Source organism: Choloepus didactylus, chromosome 1 (genome assembly GCF_015220235.1).
Source record: "Choloepus didactylus isolate mChoDid1 chromosome 1, mChoDid1.pri, whole genome shotgun sequence".
Classification (NCBI taxonomy): Eukaryota; Metazoa; Chordata; class Mammalia; order Pilosa; family Megalonychidae; genus Choloepus; species Choloepus didactylus.
In genome coordinates, this window is record NC_051307.1 from 94,827,982 (window position 1) to 94,846,493 (window position 18,512).

General features: G+C 37.3%; 2 protein-coding genes across 5 annotated transcripts in view; both read left to right on the forward strand.

The window, feature by feature from the left end:
• The window catches only part of PIGX (phosphatidylinositol glycan anchor biosynthesis class X), an 88,497-nt gene extending 73,506 nt beyond the window's left edge, over positions 1–14,991 (forward strand). Inside the window, exon 6 of one of the 2 annotated variants that reach the window (XM_037837711.1) lies at positions 14,890–14,991. In XM_037837711.1, the coding sequence (XP_037693639.1) occupies positions 14,890–14,907 (18 nt within the window). In that variant the 3' untranslated portion in view covers positions 14,908–14,991. The remainder of the gene's footprint in view (positions 1–14,889) is intronic. The other variant, XM_037837710.1, reaches the window with a different exon arrangement.
• PAK2 (p21 (RAC1) activated kinase 2) overlaps positions 1–18,512 on the forward strand; it is a 167,654-nt gene that overhangs the window by 70,771 nt on the left and 78,371 nt on the right. For all 3 annotated transcript variants that reach the window (XM_037837701.1, XM_037837699.1, XM_037837697.1), the window contains exon 2: positions 14,890–15,097. In XM_037837701.1, the coding sequence (XP_037693629.1) occupies positions 14,911–15,097 (187 nt within the window). In that variant the 5' untranslated portion in view covers positions 14,890–14,910. The remainder of the gene's footprint in view (positions 1–14,889; positions 15,098–18,512) is intronic.

An 18,512-nucleotide genomic window follows, 5' to 3' on the forward strand; every position in this document is an offset into this window, starting at 1 on the left:
AATCATAAAATGAAATATCATTCAGCCATGAAATGGAATGAAGTACTGATATGTGCTACAATGTGGATAAACCCCAAAAAGAAGCCAGACATAAAAGGCCATATATTGTATGATTCTGTCTATGTGGCATATCTAACATAGGTAAATTGATAAAGAGGCAGAATGTGGATTGGTAGTTGCCAGGGGCTGGAGGGAGGGGGCGATAGAGAGCAGCTATTTAATGGTTATAGGGTTTCCTTTCAAGGTAATGAAAATGTTTTGGAGCTAGGTAGAGGTGGTGGTTGCACAACATTGCAGATGTACTAAATGCCACTGAATTTTCTCACTAAAATGTTACTTTTATGTTATGCCAATTTCATTTCAAATTTTAAAAATACGCATCCCCTGGTGTGCTAGTTTGAAGGCGTTAATGTATCCCAGAAAAGCCTTTGTTCTTTTAATTAATTCCTCTGGGTGCAGACCTGTTGTGGGTGGGACCTTTTTTTTAGTTAGGTTATTTCAATTGAGATGTGACCCACCCCATTCAAGGTAGGTCTTAATCCACTTACTGGAGTGGATTTATGAGAGGATAAAAGACAGCAAAAGCCAAGAGAACTTAGAAAGAAAAGCTCCAGAGATGCTAAGAGAGGACCTGCAGGACACAGGAAGCCACTGGAACCAGAAACTGAAAGCAGTGAAACCCAGGAGTGAAGGACCAGCAGACACCAGCTGATGTGCCTTCTTATATGACAGAGGAACCCGGATGCCAGGATCCTGTCTTCAGAGTCAAGGTATCATCCTGTTGATGCCTTAATTGGGACATTTTCATGGCCTTAGAACTGTAAATTGTAAGTTAATAAATCCCCATTGTAAAAGCCAATCCATTTCTGGTATATTGCATTCCAGCAGCTTTAGCAAACCGAAACAAATATTGGTAACTGCCATTTGCAAATACCAAAAATGCTGAAATGGCTTTATAAATGGATAAGGGGAAGATTCTGGAAGAATTGTGAGGTGCTTGATAGAAAAGGCCTAGACTGCTTTGAAGAGACTGTTGATAGAAATATGGATGGTAAAGGTACTTCCAATGAGGCCTTAGACAGAAATGATGAATGTGTCATTGCAAACTGGAAGAAAGGTGATCCTTGTTTTAAAGTAGAACTTAGCAAAGTTGAGTCCAGAGTTTGAAGGTGAGGAGGTTGGATATTTGGCTGAAGAGATTTCCAAAGTAAATGTAGAAAGCGCAGCCTGGTTTTTCCTTGCAGCTTATAGTAAAATGTGAGAGGAAAGGGATTAGCTGAGAACTGAAATCTTAAGTACATAGAAACCAGAAATTGATGATTTGAAAAATTCTGAGCTTCTGAAATACGAGTCCGCAGAGAATACTGCCCCATGTTAGGATTTCATTACAAGTCAGGATTAGAAATGCAGCTATCCAGAAGGGATTTGTGGAAAGTCCTATTGTCTGACGTTTGGGATCCATGTGTACTGCATGCAAAACTGACATGTTTTTTGTGAGATCTTTATGAACGGAACCACTGCCAACCTGGACTAAAAGGGACAGATTGAAGGAAAAATGACTTCAAAGGCAGAATCATGGAAGCTAAGATATGGAGTCAAGAAACTTCGTACCAGGAGAGCGGACCACTCTTGCATGTGGAAAGATTGAATTTGCCCTGGAGTTTGCAGAGGGTAGGCCTTCTGCCCTGTTCAGGAAGAGTGTTACTACCCCAGGACTATCATTTGCCAGGCACACTGAGGCGAGTTTGGCTGCCCCGTTGTTTAGAAAGAGTGCTGCTGCCCCAGGCTTCAAAGAGGGTGGAATAAATTCCCTGGGGTTGGGGTAAATATGGCTGCCACCCCACTGTGCTAAAGGGATAGAGCCTGTGCCCCGGAAATGGCAGAGAGTCATCTCTTCATCATCACTTAGAACAAGTGATGTCTGGTTCTATCACTTTACTTACACACCTAGTCACAGTTCATTTCAGTAGATGTTTGTTGAACACATACTGTTTGCCAAGCTCTGTATTATGTGTTGGGAGTACAAAGATTAATAAGGTACACTTGCTTTCCTAGGAGTTTAGTCTAGTTGAGATTAAGGCAGAGGGGAGGGAAAGTAAAGGGAAACTTTCAAGTCCTCATTTTTTTTTAAGCTTCTCTATGCAATTTGGTAACTGCTTAGGAATACTTATTTTTAAAAACTCTCTTCACCTTTTTATAAACATTTTTCTTCAAGTGAGGAGAGTACTTTTGCCTCTCTGACTTTGTTTTTGCTGGATTACTTTATTTTATTGACTGCCATAAATGTAAGCACTCCTAAAATTCTATTTTTGGTCTTCAATTATTCCCTCCCTCCCTACACCCTCTCTTTTCCTCCCCGCCTTCACTTTCTCCAGTAACAGCTTCACTAGTTACTTCTATTAACTGCAGCTCATACTTTCTTCTTAGTGTGTTATCATTTTTTAGTCCTCCATAGTACCTTCCTCTGTGCTTTTATCAATGCCAAGTATTGTATACATATAGTGGGCCAGGGCTGGCACATAAATGGCATATGTCACCACTCCTTATGCACATGGAAGAGCTGAATGAATGATCCTGGCACTCATGGAAATGAGTCAGTGGAGTACAGTCAGAAGTGTTCTCATCACTGCATACATATTGATATGACGGCCAGCCACTCTGGATCATTCAGAGTTGCTCTGTGAGGTGAAGCCTGCTTACCATTTGTGACCTCCACTTTATATCTGTTGAAACTCTCTCTGTCCTTTATGTTATTTATCAAGTCCCAGTTGTGGTCTTTCACAAATATTTTCCTGACCATCCCTGATAGAAGTGATTTCTGACTCCTCTACTCATGCGTTCATTCAGCAAATATTTATTGATGACTTACTATGTGCCAAATTATTTTGGACCATGAGGAGAAGTAAGGTGTGCCACTGGTAGACTGAGACAATTAAGAGCTCCTATGCTTTGTCAGTGTCTTTCATTTTGGTGGCAGCTTGTTAAGACGGTGCAATCTTAAAACGAGAGCAGACCAACTGAATCACCTTAAGGAGCACTAACATTCTAAACTTAGCATCTACTAGAAATAAGCCTTTTCTGTGTTAAGCCATTGGGATTTGGGGATTTGTTTGTTACCAGTGCACAGCCTGTGCCATCCTAGGACTGGGTTGTTTCCAGCCTTTTGCTATTATGACAGTGCTCCTATGAATATTCTTATACATTTATGTGTGGGCAAGTGTTTCTTAGCTATATACCTAGGAGTAGAATTTCTGAGTTGCAGATTATAGAGAGATGTTCAACTTTACAAGATGATACCAAATTATATTCTGAAGTAGTTTTGCCATTTTTTTCTTTTCAACAGTTTTGTTGCGATATATTCACATAGCATACAATCCATCCAAAGTGTACAATCATTGGTTCACAGTATCATCGCATAGTTGTGCATTCCTTACTACAATCAATTTTAGAACATTTTCATTTCTCAAAAAATAAAAAAATAAAAAACCACAACCAAAAAACCCAACATATCCCATACTGCTTTCCCCCCCTATTATTGACCCTTAGCATTGGTGTGGTACATTTGTTGATGGAAAAATATTAAAATATTACTCTCAACTATAGTCCACAGTTTGCAGTAGAGGCATTCTTCCCCCATAAACCACTCAATAAAATATTATTTACTCCTTGTAATAGTGACATACATTTGTTATAGTTCATGAAAGAACATTTTTATATTTGTACACAGTCATCGTCCACCACAGGACTCACTGTTACACATTCCCTTGTTTTATCCTCGAGCTTCTAGTGACATACTCTACTGTAAATCTCCCCTTTCAACCACAATCACACACACAATTCAGTGCTGTCATTTACACTCACCATATTGTGCTACCATCACCTCTGTCTATTTCCAAACGTTTAAATTCAACCTAGTCAAAAATTCTGCACACAATTAAGTATCTGCTGTAGTTTTACCAATTTATATTCCTGCCACCAGTGTATGAGAATTCTCTTTGCTCCACATCCTTGCTAACACTTGATTTTATCAGGTTTCTTAATTTTTGCCATTCTAGAGGTATAAAATGGTATCTTCTACTCGCCATAATTTACATTCAATGATTACTAATGAGGTTGGCCAATTTATTATGTACTTATTCATTATTTGTCATTTGTGAAGTGACTGTTCATATCATTTGCTCATTATTTATTGAATTTTCTTTTCTACTTTTTTAACAGTATTTATGTATCCTTGATGCAATTTTTGTTGGTTAGTTTTCTTGCAGATATCTCCTGGTTTGTGTCTTGTCTTTTCCTTCAGTGGTGCTGAAGATAGTCATATTTATCAATCTCTTTCTTTAGAGAGCTTTGTGTGTTGTGAAGATACTCTTTTATGTAAAGATATCCTTCTACATAATCTTCTAAAAGTTAGAATTTTGCCTTCCACATTGAATCTTTTAATTTGGTATGATAGAGGGCAGAGATGTTTTTTCATTCAGATTCCCCAGAAAGCAGAGCTTGAGGCCGAGGGCTTATGTGTGTCTGTATATTATTAGGAAGTACATCCCAGTGAGCAGAAGTGTGGGCAAAGGGAATGACGCAAGGAAGGAGTGTCAGCCAGTACATAACGGATTGCTTGATTCCATTGTAAAGCCCCCCAGGAAGTTATGAGTCACAGGATCATTCTCCCACAGGGTGGGAAGGTGGGGGGTGCAATAATCCATCAGTTTTCATCACCATTGGTCAGAGATTCAACCCACAGTTGCCTCCCCTCAGCTACCAGGTGTGTATATATGGGTGTCATGTTCTGTCATGTTCTGTGCCATGCAACACAGGCATGAAGTAAGGTGTTGTCCTGGGTCTGCACGTAGAAGCTGGTCACAGCCAGTATAGAGCTGGTTGCTCGAGTAGCAGCTTGAACAATAGACAGGTGGGCTAAGAGAATCTGAAGTGATACATGATGAGTATCTGGTATAGGATCCAATTTTTTAATAAAAATTTTCGTTTATCAGGGTAAATTGCTCCACAGTATTCCTCAGGAGTGTCTTGGCTGTTACTGGCTTTTTGCTTTTCCATATAATTTTAGATTTGCTCTCCAGTTCTTCACAAAACTCTTGGGATTTTGATTAGAATTGTTTTGACTCTGTAGATCAATTTGAGGAAGTTAGGCATTTGTACCATTCTCTCCAAATTCATGAATATTAGTTTCTCTCTCCATTTATTTGGATCTTTGAAAATATTCTTCTGTAAAATTTTCTTCTATATAAAAGTTCTGAGTCCATTTCCCAAACTGTGCCAAGGCACCCTGGGGTGCCCCAGTGAGCTCAGAGACGCCACAGGATATTTTAAATTTTGAGGCAAACTGATCAATATGTATTAGACACAATGCGGACATCTAGCTCTAGGTAGTTTTTATAATTTCAGCATTCGTTTTTGATACATTTGATGATGTCTAGCTTTGTGAAGCAGTTGCTGAGATTAAAAGCCAAAAAATCAATTTGGCTTTAAAGTGCATCACTCCAGATCAAAATGGTGGAGTGAGACTCTTCAGGGCACCATGCTCCCACAGAAGTTTTGAACCACCAGCAAGAACTGGTAGAAACACCTTTTTCAAAGGTCCAGAAAACAGTTAGAGGACTGCAGTTCTAGGGCCAATGCTGAATCAAGAAAAAGGCTACTTAAAGTTTATCTCATGATGCCCTGACCAGCTCCTTCCCCACTCCTTACCACCTGGAGCCACCTGCTCTCCCATTGTGGATCCCTGGTCCTGGCACCTGAGGGAACAGAGAAACCCTTGCGCGCATTGTGGGAGCATGTATGTTTGGCCCAGTTTTGCCTTTTGTAGGGACTCCTCTTAGATTTTTTAATTTAGGCAGACTAGGTTTTGTCATCTGTTTCTGTGACAGCCATCAAAGTGGTCACCAGGATTTGGTCAGAATCCCCTGAGAATTATCAGATTAGTAAATTGCTTAGTCTTTTGAGTTTCTGGTTTCACTTTGCCTTGGGGCTCTGTGGATGCATACCTTTCATCTTACTTTCTCATCCATGCATTTAAAAAAATTTTATATGTCATCAAGTCTTTTATTCGAGTTTGAAGCGAAGTTTCTCTTCATTTTCCTTTATTCCTTACCAGTACCCGATGGTGTTTTCTATATCTCTTTAGCCTTTCCCTTTCTTCTTCCTAGCTTTACTACTCGTGGGCCTGATATTATGGCCATTGCCACCGCTCCTTTTCCTTCTGATTTGTGAACTTCCCTTCATGATACATGTCACCAGCTTCAGGTGATGAGGGATATTTTCATGGCTGCTTTTGCTCTCAAAGGCAGTTGAGGCTATTCTGGCGGGAGGGTCTTTTGGTGTGGGGGCTCTTGCACTGATTGAGAGATTATCAGAAATCTGATCTAGTATGTTGTTATATTCATATGGTACTTAAAAAAATTAAGGTTTGTTATTTCTATAAAATGTAAGTAACAATATAAAGCAAAATTGTACTTTTTAAATCGTTTTGTTCCTTAATCATATGTGATTTGTACTTGGAGTACCATAGTTAATCCCAGTAGATCATAATAAGTTTAGTAATTTCCACTAGTTGAACTAACTGGTCCAGACGCCACTACTTTTTCCATTTCTGTTGTATATTTAGCTACCCCTAGTCTCCCCATTAGACAATAGAGGAACTGTTTGTGCTTGAGTCGTGTCACAGTTAAACAATGGGCCTGTTAAAAGAGTACAGTGTGTTTGGGGCACACTTTTTGTTTCGCCTACTTGTTTTTCACTGAAAGGAGCAAAAAGTGTTTGAACAGATTTGGAGAGAAGCACTTATCATTTGCTCCTTTTGAGTAGTGTGGAGCAAATATAAGGTAAATAAGTGTTTTATCATGAATTGTTTTTATGTTCTTTATTCACTGTGTCTGGCTGAAATATAAAATGAGTGTAAGGAACCTTATCACAGCCTTTTACTGTGCCCTGCAGGCATTTAACGTCGTCAGTAGAAATCATGCACAAACAAATAAACTCCTTTATGGCAGAGACAGAAGATTAAAGCCATGAATCAACTTTTAGGAGGAAACTATAAATCTTTCCAAAGATATTTTTATTAACATAAGGTAGTTATAGTATCTCATGTTGTCTGGTGAAATGCTGTTTGATAAAAGGACTAATAAATTCAAGAAGAATAGTATTTATTTCATTTGGAGACAGAATGTGGTACCATAAATCAGTAAACATTATTGTCTAAATACATGCAAAGAACTGTGTTAAAAATTATAAGGGAAAGTAAAAGACATAATATATAATCCCTACCTTTGACTAGCTTGAAGTCTTGGGCAGAAAAAACATTTAAAACAGCCAATGATAACACAGTTATAATTATTGCTGTAGAATGGTCCAGTAAATTAGCATCATTAAGAAAAGAGCATGAGATTAAAAGTTGTTAGGAAACTTGAATTCTGCTCTTGATTTTGTTAGTAACTAGATTTGTGTACTTTAGGCAAATAACTTAATTTTGGAGGGGTCAATTCTTTCTCATATAAAATAAGGGAGATGACCCAGAGGGATTCTAATCCTTTTCAGTTTTAATGTTTTGAATGTATTTCCCTGTGCAATCTGAGTTCAGATGTTGTTCTAGTTTGCTAATGCTGCCGGAATGTAAAACACCAGAGATGGATTGGCTTTTATAAAAGGGGGTTTATTTGGTTACACAGTTACAGTCTTAAGGCCATAAAGTGTCCACGGTAACACGTCAGTAAACAGGTACCTTCACTGGAGGATGGCCAATGGTGTCCGGAAAACCTGTGTTAGCTGGGAAGGCACATAGTTGGCATCTGCTCCAAAGTTCTGGTTTCAAAATGGCTTTCTCCCAGGACATTCCTCTCTAGGCTTCAGTTCCTCAAAAATGTCACTCTTAGTTGCACTTGGAATATTTGTCCTCTCTCAGCTTCTCTGGAGCAAGAGTCTGCTTTCAACAGCCGTGTTCAAACTGTCTCTCATCTGCAGCTCCTGTGCTTTCTTCAAAGTGTCCCTCTTGTCTGGAGCTCCTCTTCAAAATGTCACTCACAGCTGCACTGAGTTCCTTCTGTTTGTCAGCTCATTTATATGGCTCCACTGATCAAGGGCCACCCTGAATGGGTGGGGCCATGCCTCCATGGAAATTATCCAGTTAGAGTCATCGCCCACAGTTGGGTGGGGCACATCTCCATGGAAACACTCGAAGAATCACAGTCTAATCAAAACTGATACATCTGCCCATACAAGATTACATCAAAGATAATGGTGTTTGGGGGACATCATACATTCAAACTGGCACAGATGTGAAGGCTCATTTTTGAGCTGGGATAGACAGGAATGACTTTATGTAGGAAATAATTTGAACTGAGTCTTGAAAGATTTGGTTGGATGGGGAAAAAGATGAAGGAAATTTAAGAATGTAGAAATGAATTCACAAAAATGATATAGACCAGGAAAATCTTTGGTATATTTGGGGAACATGAAGCATAGGAATTTTCTGGTACATGCATGTAAGAGCAGGCTGATTCAGTAGTTTGGAATTAAAAGGTCCTAAATGCCAGACAGAGTTTAGTCCTTAATCTGTAGGTTGTGGGTAGTTGCTGAGGAAGGCATAGCCAGGGAGAATGACGTGTTATTTTTAGTTGATGTTGTGCATGATGAATTAAAATATATTTAACCAGTTTTAATTTCTTCCTTTAAATAAAAACTGAAACTCTATAGGGAACTACTCAGAGCTGCTTCTAACGTCTTCCTCTGAACAAAAACTGAAAACCTGGAGACTAGTATAGTTAATGCCTTTTTTTATTGAGATTTAATTCACGTAGTCTAAAATTTATTTTAAAGTGTATGATTCATTGGTGTTTAGTATATCCATAAGGCTGTGCAGCCATCACCTCTGTCTAATTCCAGAATATTTTTATCACCCCCCAAAGAAACTCCTTGTCCGTTAGCAGTCACTTCTCCTTCCCCTCAGCTCTTGGCAACTATTACTCTACCTTCTGTCTCTATGGCTTTGTCTGTTTTGGACATTTCATGTAAATACAGCCATACAATATATGGCCTTTTGTGACCGTCTTTCACTTAGCATGATGTTTTCAAGGCTTAGCCTTTTTGTAGCATGTATTGGTACTTCACTCCTTTTTATAGTTAAATATTCTATTGTATGGATATTCTACAGTTGTTTATCCATTCATTAGGTGATGGACGTTTGAGTTGTTCCTATTTTTTGGCTATTATGAAAAATGCTGCTATGAACATTTGTGTACATGTTTTTTAATGAATATATGTTTTCAGTTCTCTTGGGTGTCATATGCTAACCCTTCATTTAACTTTTTTTTTTTTAAATTTTTATTTTCAAGTACTTTCAAACTTACAAGATAGTTACAAAACAATACAAACTCCGTACAGAGAACTTCAGCATACCCCTGCCTCCTCCCAGATACCCAGGTCCACTAATTTTAACATTTTGTCACATTTGTGATGTATCATTCCATCTATCCATCCATCTATATTTCTGTCTACCAGTTCATTTTCTGAACGCTTGGTTGTATATGTCATACTCTTTGAACATTTTGTCATGTACATTTCCTAAGAACAAAGATATTCACTTATGTATCCACCTTAAGTGCAAGCTATCAAGTTCAAGAAATTTAACATTGATATGAAACTTACAGTCTATATTTCAGTTTTTTCATATCTCCCAATAATGTCATTTTGATCCTTTTCTCCTCCCTTTCTAGATCCCATCCAGGGTCATGTATTGCTTTTAATGTCATTGTCTCTTTAGTTGCTCTTCTATTTAATTTTTGATTAATTTATTTCCTTTTTATTAGCAGACTTTTCATTTTGGAACAATTATAGCTTTACAGAGAAGTTGCAAAGATAGTAGTGTTTGTGTATACCTGTCACTCAGCTTTCCGTAATTTTTTTTTATGTTTCTTTATTCATTTAGTCTTAGATTTTTTTTTATACTTCTGTATATTAAAATTTTTTTTGTCCCATTTGTTCACAGAATTTTTCCTGCATGGATTCCAGATGAGCTTTAGTAACAACAAAATAGTTGTTGTAATTACTATACACACAATTTCCATTATAGGGTGAGATTAAGTGTGTGTCAGGAAGCTTTCCCTGATTTTAACAACTTACATAACCATAGTCAAAACGAAGAAGCCAACATTGGTACGTCGCTATTAACTAAATTCCAGGCTTTATATGGAGTTCACCCGTTTTTCCATTAATGGTCCTTTTTCTGTTTCAATATCTAATCTAGAATACCTGGTCTCTTTAGTCTCCTCTGATCTGTGGGAGTGTCTCAGCCTTCATTGTTTTTCATATCCTTGACAGTTGTGAGGAGTACGAATCAGGACTTTTGTAGAGTCCCTCAATTTGGGTTTGTCTGATGTTTTACTCATGGATAGACTGGAGTTACGGGTTTGTTAAAAGAATACCCCAGAGATGAAATGTGCTTCTCATTGCATTGTATCAGTAAATTTTATCAACATGACTTACCATTTATGATGTTAACCTTCATCACTTGGTTAATATGATATTTGACTTGTTTTTCCACTGTGAAGTTCCTTTGGAAGTGAGTCACTAAGTCCAGCCTCTATTAAAGTAGGGAGGAGGATATTAAGCCTCCAACTCTTGGAGACGGTGTATCTACATATTTTTTGTGCAAATCTAAGGTGAGGAAGATTTGTCCATTCCCCCCGCCCACCCCACCCCATGTATTTATTTGTCCATTTATTTATGTAAGTATGGAATCATGTATACTTATTTTATACTTTATAATCCAATACTACATTATTATTATTTATTTTTTATTTTTTGCTCAAATTGTTCCCAGTATTGGCCATTGGGAACTCGTTTCTCTATCCCTTTGACATTTTCTCATACTGTTAAGCACTGCTTACTTTCTGGCACCACAGGATTCTCTAGACTCATCTTATATTTTCTCTGTGCCAAGCCATTTCTCCAAGGAGTCCTGAGCCACAGTTAAGGAATTTGGCCAAGGTCACAGTTAAGTGAATGATGGACCCAAACAACTAAAGCAGTCTGATTTCAGAACTCATGCTATTAAACCATGCTTAATACTGGACACAGCTGCCTTAATGTTATGGTCACATTAAGAGCTAAACATCTGCCTTGAGTTACCCATTCATCAAGTAATCCATGAAGCAATGCTAGTAAGCCTTATCTTTCTTTCATTTGTAGCAAACTAGTTTCCCCCTGGTAATCCACACCGGATAGCCCACATTTAAGAATAGCCAGTTGAATCCCGCCCATATCCCATCCCCAAACAAAACAAACCCCACATCATGTGACCAGCTGTTTGGAAGAATTCTCTGCCTATCACCCGCACGACCTTCTTGGATCTCACTCCCATTTCTTCCTTTGACCACTAATAGTTTAATTTCACCTCAGTCTTTCTCACAGATATAGATCTTTTTTCTTCCTTTTTCCAGCTCTTCTCTAAGGATTTAAGTCCAGAAATGTATATTTTTCCTTCTTTATCTTCTCTCACTCTTCCTCTTTTGTAGGCTGAAAAATAGCCTTCATTATGGCAGATAAAATAAACAGTCATGATAGTGACACACTCCTAACAAGGAAAGAAAAAAAACAACAACCCAAAACTGTAAGATTTGGAATGGAATTAGGTGTAATAATCTCTCCATTTCTCAGTTCTTTTTGAATCATACCTACTTTTCTTCAAACTAAATAACAACTTAATCAGTTTTGTTTTTAATTTTACCTAAATTGATTGTGGTGATGAATGCACAACAATATGATGATACTATGAACAGCTGATTGTACACTTTGAAGGATTGTTATGTGAATATATCTCAATAAAGTTGCATTAAAAATAAAATAAAGTGATAAAAATTTTATCTAAATGCAGTTGATATTCTTTTCATTGTACATATACAAAGTTTTGCTCACTTTAATTGCATTAAATAACCTTGTAATCAAATCAGGTTCCAATTACCAATCAAAACCTTTTTTGATGGGGAAATGTGTTGTATGCTTGGATATACTTTTTTATCAGAACTCATTTGTAAGTTAGGAACTTCCTTTCCTTTACTACTGATTTTAAGTGTGTGTGATTTACTTTTTTAAGGACATAAAATATATATCTATAAGTATATGTAAACATATGTAAAATATGAAGTTTCTACTGAATTAGCTATGTGGATAAGAGAGGTCACCTGTCAACCTGGACAGGGCATTATATCACATAGTGACAGAACTTCAGCCTTACTCTTCTCGGGTATACTCTGTATTTAAAGGTTCAGTTCAAAACCCTACTTTTGTCACTGTACACAGATTGATCAAGCTCTATGGGACTGTCTACAAAACTCACAAGAGACTAATGTATGTAGATTAAAATGTCAAATTTTCGGAGAGACCAAATATTGCATCAGAGCCACATTATCTTTCTTTAGGAAAGTTTATATATGAGTGCTAAATTGTAATCAGAAAGCTGTTTGGTGAATGTGGAATCAGATGAGGGGAATGTTGGTTGATCTTTTTAATAGCCAAGCATCCACCTCTGCTCTAGAGATGGACCTATCAGAGACCTATCCTATGATTGGATGAACAGGGCACATTCTTCCTCTTTGAGATTCTCTTTAAGACTCCATGTTATCTGTCTTTCTATAGGGACATTCTCTTAGAATCAGTAGATTTGGTGAATAACTTCTTAAGTGTGTGTGTGGCATTTAATTAAAAAAAAACCTTTTTATTTCAAAATTTTTTCAATCTTACAGGACAGTTGCAAGAATAATACAAAACCCATTTAAAGAACTCCAGCACACACTCCACCCAGATACCCAGATCCACTAACTTTTTACATTTTGTAACATTTTCCATTATCATTCTGTCTGTCTGTCCCTCTATCTGTCCATGCCAAGGTGCCTTTTTTTAAAATTCAGTTTTATTGAGATATATTCACATACCATGCAGTCATCCATGGTATACAATCAGCTGTTCACAGTACCATCATACAGTTGTGCATTCATCACCCCAATCTATTTTTTGAACATTTTCTTTATACCAGAAAAAGCAAGAATAAGAATAAATAATAAAAGTAAAAAAGAACACCCAAATATCCCCTCTCCTACCCTATTTTTTCACCCAGTTTTTGTCCCCATTTTTCTACTCATCCATCCATACAAGGCTTTCACAATCACACTGTCACCCCTTGTAAGCTACATTGCCCTACGATCATCTTCAAGAGTCCAGGCTACTGGGTTGGAGTTTGATAGTTCCAGGTATTTACTTCTAGCTATTCCAATGTATTAAAACCTAAAAAGGATTATCTATAGAGTAGATAAGAATGTCTACCAGAGTGACCTCTCGACTCCATTTGGAATCTCTCAGCCACTGAAGCTTTAGTTTGTTTCATTTTGCATCCCCCTTTTGGTCAAAAAATGTTCTCAATCCCATGACGTTGGGTCTAGATTCAACCTCGGGAGTCATATCCTGCGTTGCCAGGAGATTTACACTCCTGGGAGTCAGATCCCACGTAGGGGGAAGGGCAGTGAATCAAGGTGACTAATTTGGATATGTTAGTGTAATCACGCTTTACAGAAATTACCATAATTCTCTTAACTGGACTTGGCTTTTCAAACATTCCCTCAGCTGTCCATTTACTGACTTTGTTAGGTTAGATTATGTATGTTGATAACCAATTTCATCTCCTACTCATTGATTTTTCTAAATTTCACTGTAAGTGGATAACTTCTAATTTGAGGTTGGGTGGGTTATTACTGTTTTGTACTTGTACATGTACTGTGTGTATATTTATAATAAATGCTTTATTCTTTTTTTATGTTTTTATTGTAGAATATAATATATATACATAAAAGTGATAAATTACCAAGTGCAATTTAACAAGTAATTAGCAAATTTCAAAGAATGTTATAGGTTACAATTCCGCAGTTTCAGTTATTTCCTTATTGTGAAATCTAACATACATACAAAAAGGTATAGCTTTCAAATTACAATTTAACAAGTAGCTATAGAACAAATTTCAAAGGATGCTATGGTTTACAGTTCCACCATTTCAATTTTTTTCCTTCTAACTATTCTAATACCCTAGTAATAAAGAAAAGAAAATTATATAAAGATTCAGTAATCATAATCCTTTGTTAAATTCCATCTTGTCTGTTGCTAGCCCTTCCTCTAGTTTAATCACTTCCCTGATCTTCAGGGGTATCTAGGAAGTGACCATTCCTAACCTGTTCATGTTGAAAAGGGGTGTAAACTTAATGTCCAAAGGGGACATATCTAGTTGATGTTCTTGAAAAGGCTATAGCCTCTGGGTTTCAGCACTTAGCTGTCATAGGGGCTCTCTGAAGCATTTAAGTTTCTGACAAATAAACTTAGTGAGTGAAACTTTCATAGAGCATGGTACTCCTGAATGCTTTATTCTTTTTTTTAAATTCAGTTTTGTTGAGATATATTCATGTACCATGCAATCATCCATGCATGGTGTACAATCAACTGCTCACAGTACCTTCATATAGTTATGCATTCATCACCCCAATCCATTTTTGAACATTTTCTTTGCACAAGAAAGAATGAGAATAAAAAGCAAAAGTAAAAAAAGAACACCCAAATCACCCCCCCGTCCCACCCCAAACCTCATTTAGTCCCTGTCCCCATTTTTGTACTCACCCATCCATACACTGGGTAAAGGGAGTATGATCCACAAGGTTTTCGGCCATCACACTGTCACCCTTTGTAAGCTACGTTGTTATACAATTGTCTTCAAGAGTCAAGGCCACTGGGTTGGAGTTTGATAGTCTGAATGCTTTATTCTTGATGGCTTAGAGGTAAAGGGAATCTTGACTGTTTTTTTCCTTGCTATTAATTGCACATTTTTTTGCCCATATATTTCAGGCAACTTCATACTTGTGAATCATGTCTGATAACGGAGAACTGGAAGACAAGCCTCCAGCACCTCCTGTGCGGATGAGCAGTACCATTTTTAGCACTGGAGGCAAAGACCCTTTGTCAGCTAATCACAGTTTGAAACCTTTGCCCTCCGTTCCAGAGGAAAAAAAGCCCAGGAATAAAATCATCTCTATATTTTCAAGTACAGAGAAAGGTAAACTAGTTCCATGGTTTCAAGAGTCTCATTATTGGCTTTATTGTGTGCTGATACCACGTTGATATCTTTTATGATGAGAACAATAAACAGATCCAAGTAAACTGTTGATGCTGGTGTATAAGCACTATTGGAAAGGCCAGTTTATTTTTAACTGTTTTAGAAAAGAATAAACGTTGTTGCTTATTCTACTTGCTGATGTCCAGTGGATTTCTATACTCCTCTACATTAGCAGAGACTTGGGCCTTAGTTTATGGCTTCGCAACATTAATGAAATTGGTAGTATTTGGAAAGAGCTACTAGTGTAAGAATGGTGCTATAAGTGCCGTGATATGCTGTCTGAAATCCCTAGAACCATGTGGTTTGGAATTAAGAGTTTCCCTGATTTTTTTTTTTAACTAGTAATACTATTTTTTTTATCAAATTATGTACTGCCATCAGAAGCATCTGAGAGAGTACTCAGTAATCAACACATAAATGTATCTTCAGCAAAACATATGTCTAGTCTAGGATTTCTTACCTTTGGCACTAATGACTTTTGGGGCCAAGTAATTCTTTGTTGTAAGGAATTTGTCCTGTGTATTGTAGGATGTTTAGCAGCAGTCTTAGTTTATGCCCACTATGTTATCAGCAGCTTTGAGATTTAAAAATTTATAATCAGTTGAAATTTGAGTGAATTAATATGGTTAATATTAATGAAGAATCAAGTCTTGGGAAATTTAGATTTGCAGATGACATAATTGTTGAACAGTTAAAAGCCTGTTTTAACTGTTGTGTTGTTTTAACTGTTTGTTTTAACTTTGTTGTGTTGTCTGTTATTTCTAGTTTTGCTTATGTTTAAAAAATTTCACATGAGGTTGTAACTGAAGTGTCTCATGGAGGTACATTTTGAAGTTTATTTAAAAGAAATGGTAGGGTGTGTATTTGGCATGTTTGAGAATGAAAAATGTACTTAGACCGGAGTAAGTAAAGGATAAAGGGGAAAGTCAGGGAATGAAGTATAAGAAGACAAAGAATAAATGCAAGAATGCAAGACATCAGTAAAATACGTCTTTTTATTTTTGGTTTTGTATTTCTCTCTTAAATTCATCTGGTCCCACTAAATATCCTGAATTAGATAAACGTGGGGTTTTAAAAATATATTTAATCAGTTCTTTGATACAGAAATCCACTTTTTAACCCCATTAAGCATTGTGATAGAGCTTTGATAGCTAGTTGGTTTTAGATAGTAGCAGAGTTATCCAAGGTTACTGGAGAGGTAAATCCAAGCTATGTTCATTTTCTTTTTAACAATTTAGCTTTTTGAGTATGGAATGGTAATGTAAGTTTTCATTCAGTGATTAAACAGCTATTTATTTAGCACTAGCATTTTTAAAGATAGAAATACATAAATTGAATCAAAATCTTCATCACAATTCTTGGTTGTAAGCAATAGGATCCAGCATCTGGCTAGCTTAAACGGGAGAGAATTTGTTAGAAGACTATTGGGGGCTCCCAGAATCAACCAGAGGCTGAAGAACTACACTTAAAAGGCAGGAGGAATCAAGGGGCTCTGGAGAGTTGGGCAGTAAAAGCTGTGGCAAGTTATTCCATCATAAGCTGGGACCATGGCAGAATGCCATCCACCACTCAGGCTATGACAACTGCTAGTATTTACTCTCAAAATTCAAAAGGTGTCTGATTACTTGAATTTAGGTCACTTACCCGCCCCCTGTCTGTACTGGGAGTGAGATAGGGCTGGAAGCCACAATGAGGAGAGGAAGTTTTTGGTATGGGAGATAGTCGCAGGAATTGTATTCGCACACCTGTATGTGAGGTGGGAGAGAAATATTCCCAAAAATGAAACTGGAGTGCTCTTAGAAAGGAGGGTAGAGAGAAATGCTAGGTAATCAAAAAACAAATGTGTTAGTCAAAGCCTGAAGAGCAACTAGCGAGTAACTGTTGTATTTAAAACACTAACTCTCCTGTCCTAATAGTGCCCAAATGTAAGGCAAGCCTCCATTTTCCCAATGAGTGGATCTAAAAAAGCTGGGCAACTAGAATACATAAAGTTTTTGGGATTGTGTACATTTTAAAAAGCACTTATTCTGAAAACTATGTATATTTTTAGAAATGTAGCTATTCTCTGCTCTCACATTGCATGTCTTCTGTATCACTGCCTTTATTGTCTCTTTTAGAGTCATCCAACAAAGCTTTCCAGAGTTGATCATCTTCCATTCTAAATTGGATGCTGTTGCTAGAAATTGACTGCATTGATGTATACAATTCAGTAATTTTAATTATATGTGCAGTATTATGCTACCATCACTGATTTCCATTACCCCTCCTTTTTTGTCACCTCAAAGAAGCTATAACTTCCTCTTCCTTCCCTCCTCCCTCCCCCACTCCTCTATTAACCTATAAACCACCATCTGCCTTTATGAAGTTTGCTGCTTCGAAGTATTTCATGTAAAGTATTTCATGTAAGTGAGATCATAACAATATTTGTCTTTTTGTGTCTGGCTTATTTCACTCAACATGTCCTCAAGGTTCATCTGTGTTGCAGCATACATCAGGACTTTGTTCCCTTTTACAGCTGAATATGTATAGAACACATTTTATCTATTCATCGGTTGATGGACACTTGGATTGTTTCCACCTTTTGGCTGAATTAATTGCTTTTTTTTTTTTTTTTTTCACTGTGATTGTAGGTTTTTATTTTATTTTATTTTTTTTAATCATCATTTTATTGAGATATATTCACATACCACGCAGTCATACAAAACAAATTGTACTTTCGATTGTTTACAGTACCATTACATAGTTGTACATTCATCACCTAAATCAATCCCTGACACCTTCATTAGCACACACACAAAAATAACAAGAATAATAATTAGAGTGAAAAAGAGCAATTGAAGTAAAAAAGAACACTAGGTACCTTTGTCTGTTTGTTTGCTTCCCCTACTTTTCTACACATCGATCCATAAACTAGACAAAGTGGAGTTTGGTCCTTATGGCATTCCCAATCCCACTGTCACCCCTCATAAGCTACATTTTTATACAACTGTCTTCGAGATTCATGGGTTCTGGGTTGTAGTTTAATAGTTTCAGGTATCCACCACCAGCTACCCCAATTCTTTAGAACCTAAAAAAGGTTGTCTAAAGTGTGCGTAAGAGTGCCCACCAGAGTGATCTCTCGGCTCGTTTTGGAATCTCTCTGCCACTGAAGCTTATTTCATTTCCTTTCACATCCCCCTTTTGGTCAAGAAGATGTTCTCCATCCCACGATGCCGGGTCTACATTCCTCCCCGGGAGTCATATTCCACATTGCCAGGGAGATTCACTTCCCTGGGTGTCTGATCCCACGTAGGGGGGAGGGCAGTGATTTCACCTTTCAAGTTGGCTTAGCCAGAGAGAGAGGGCCACATCTGAG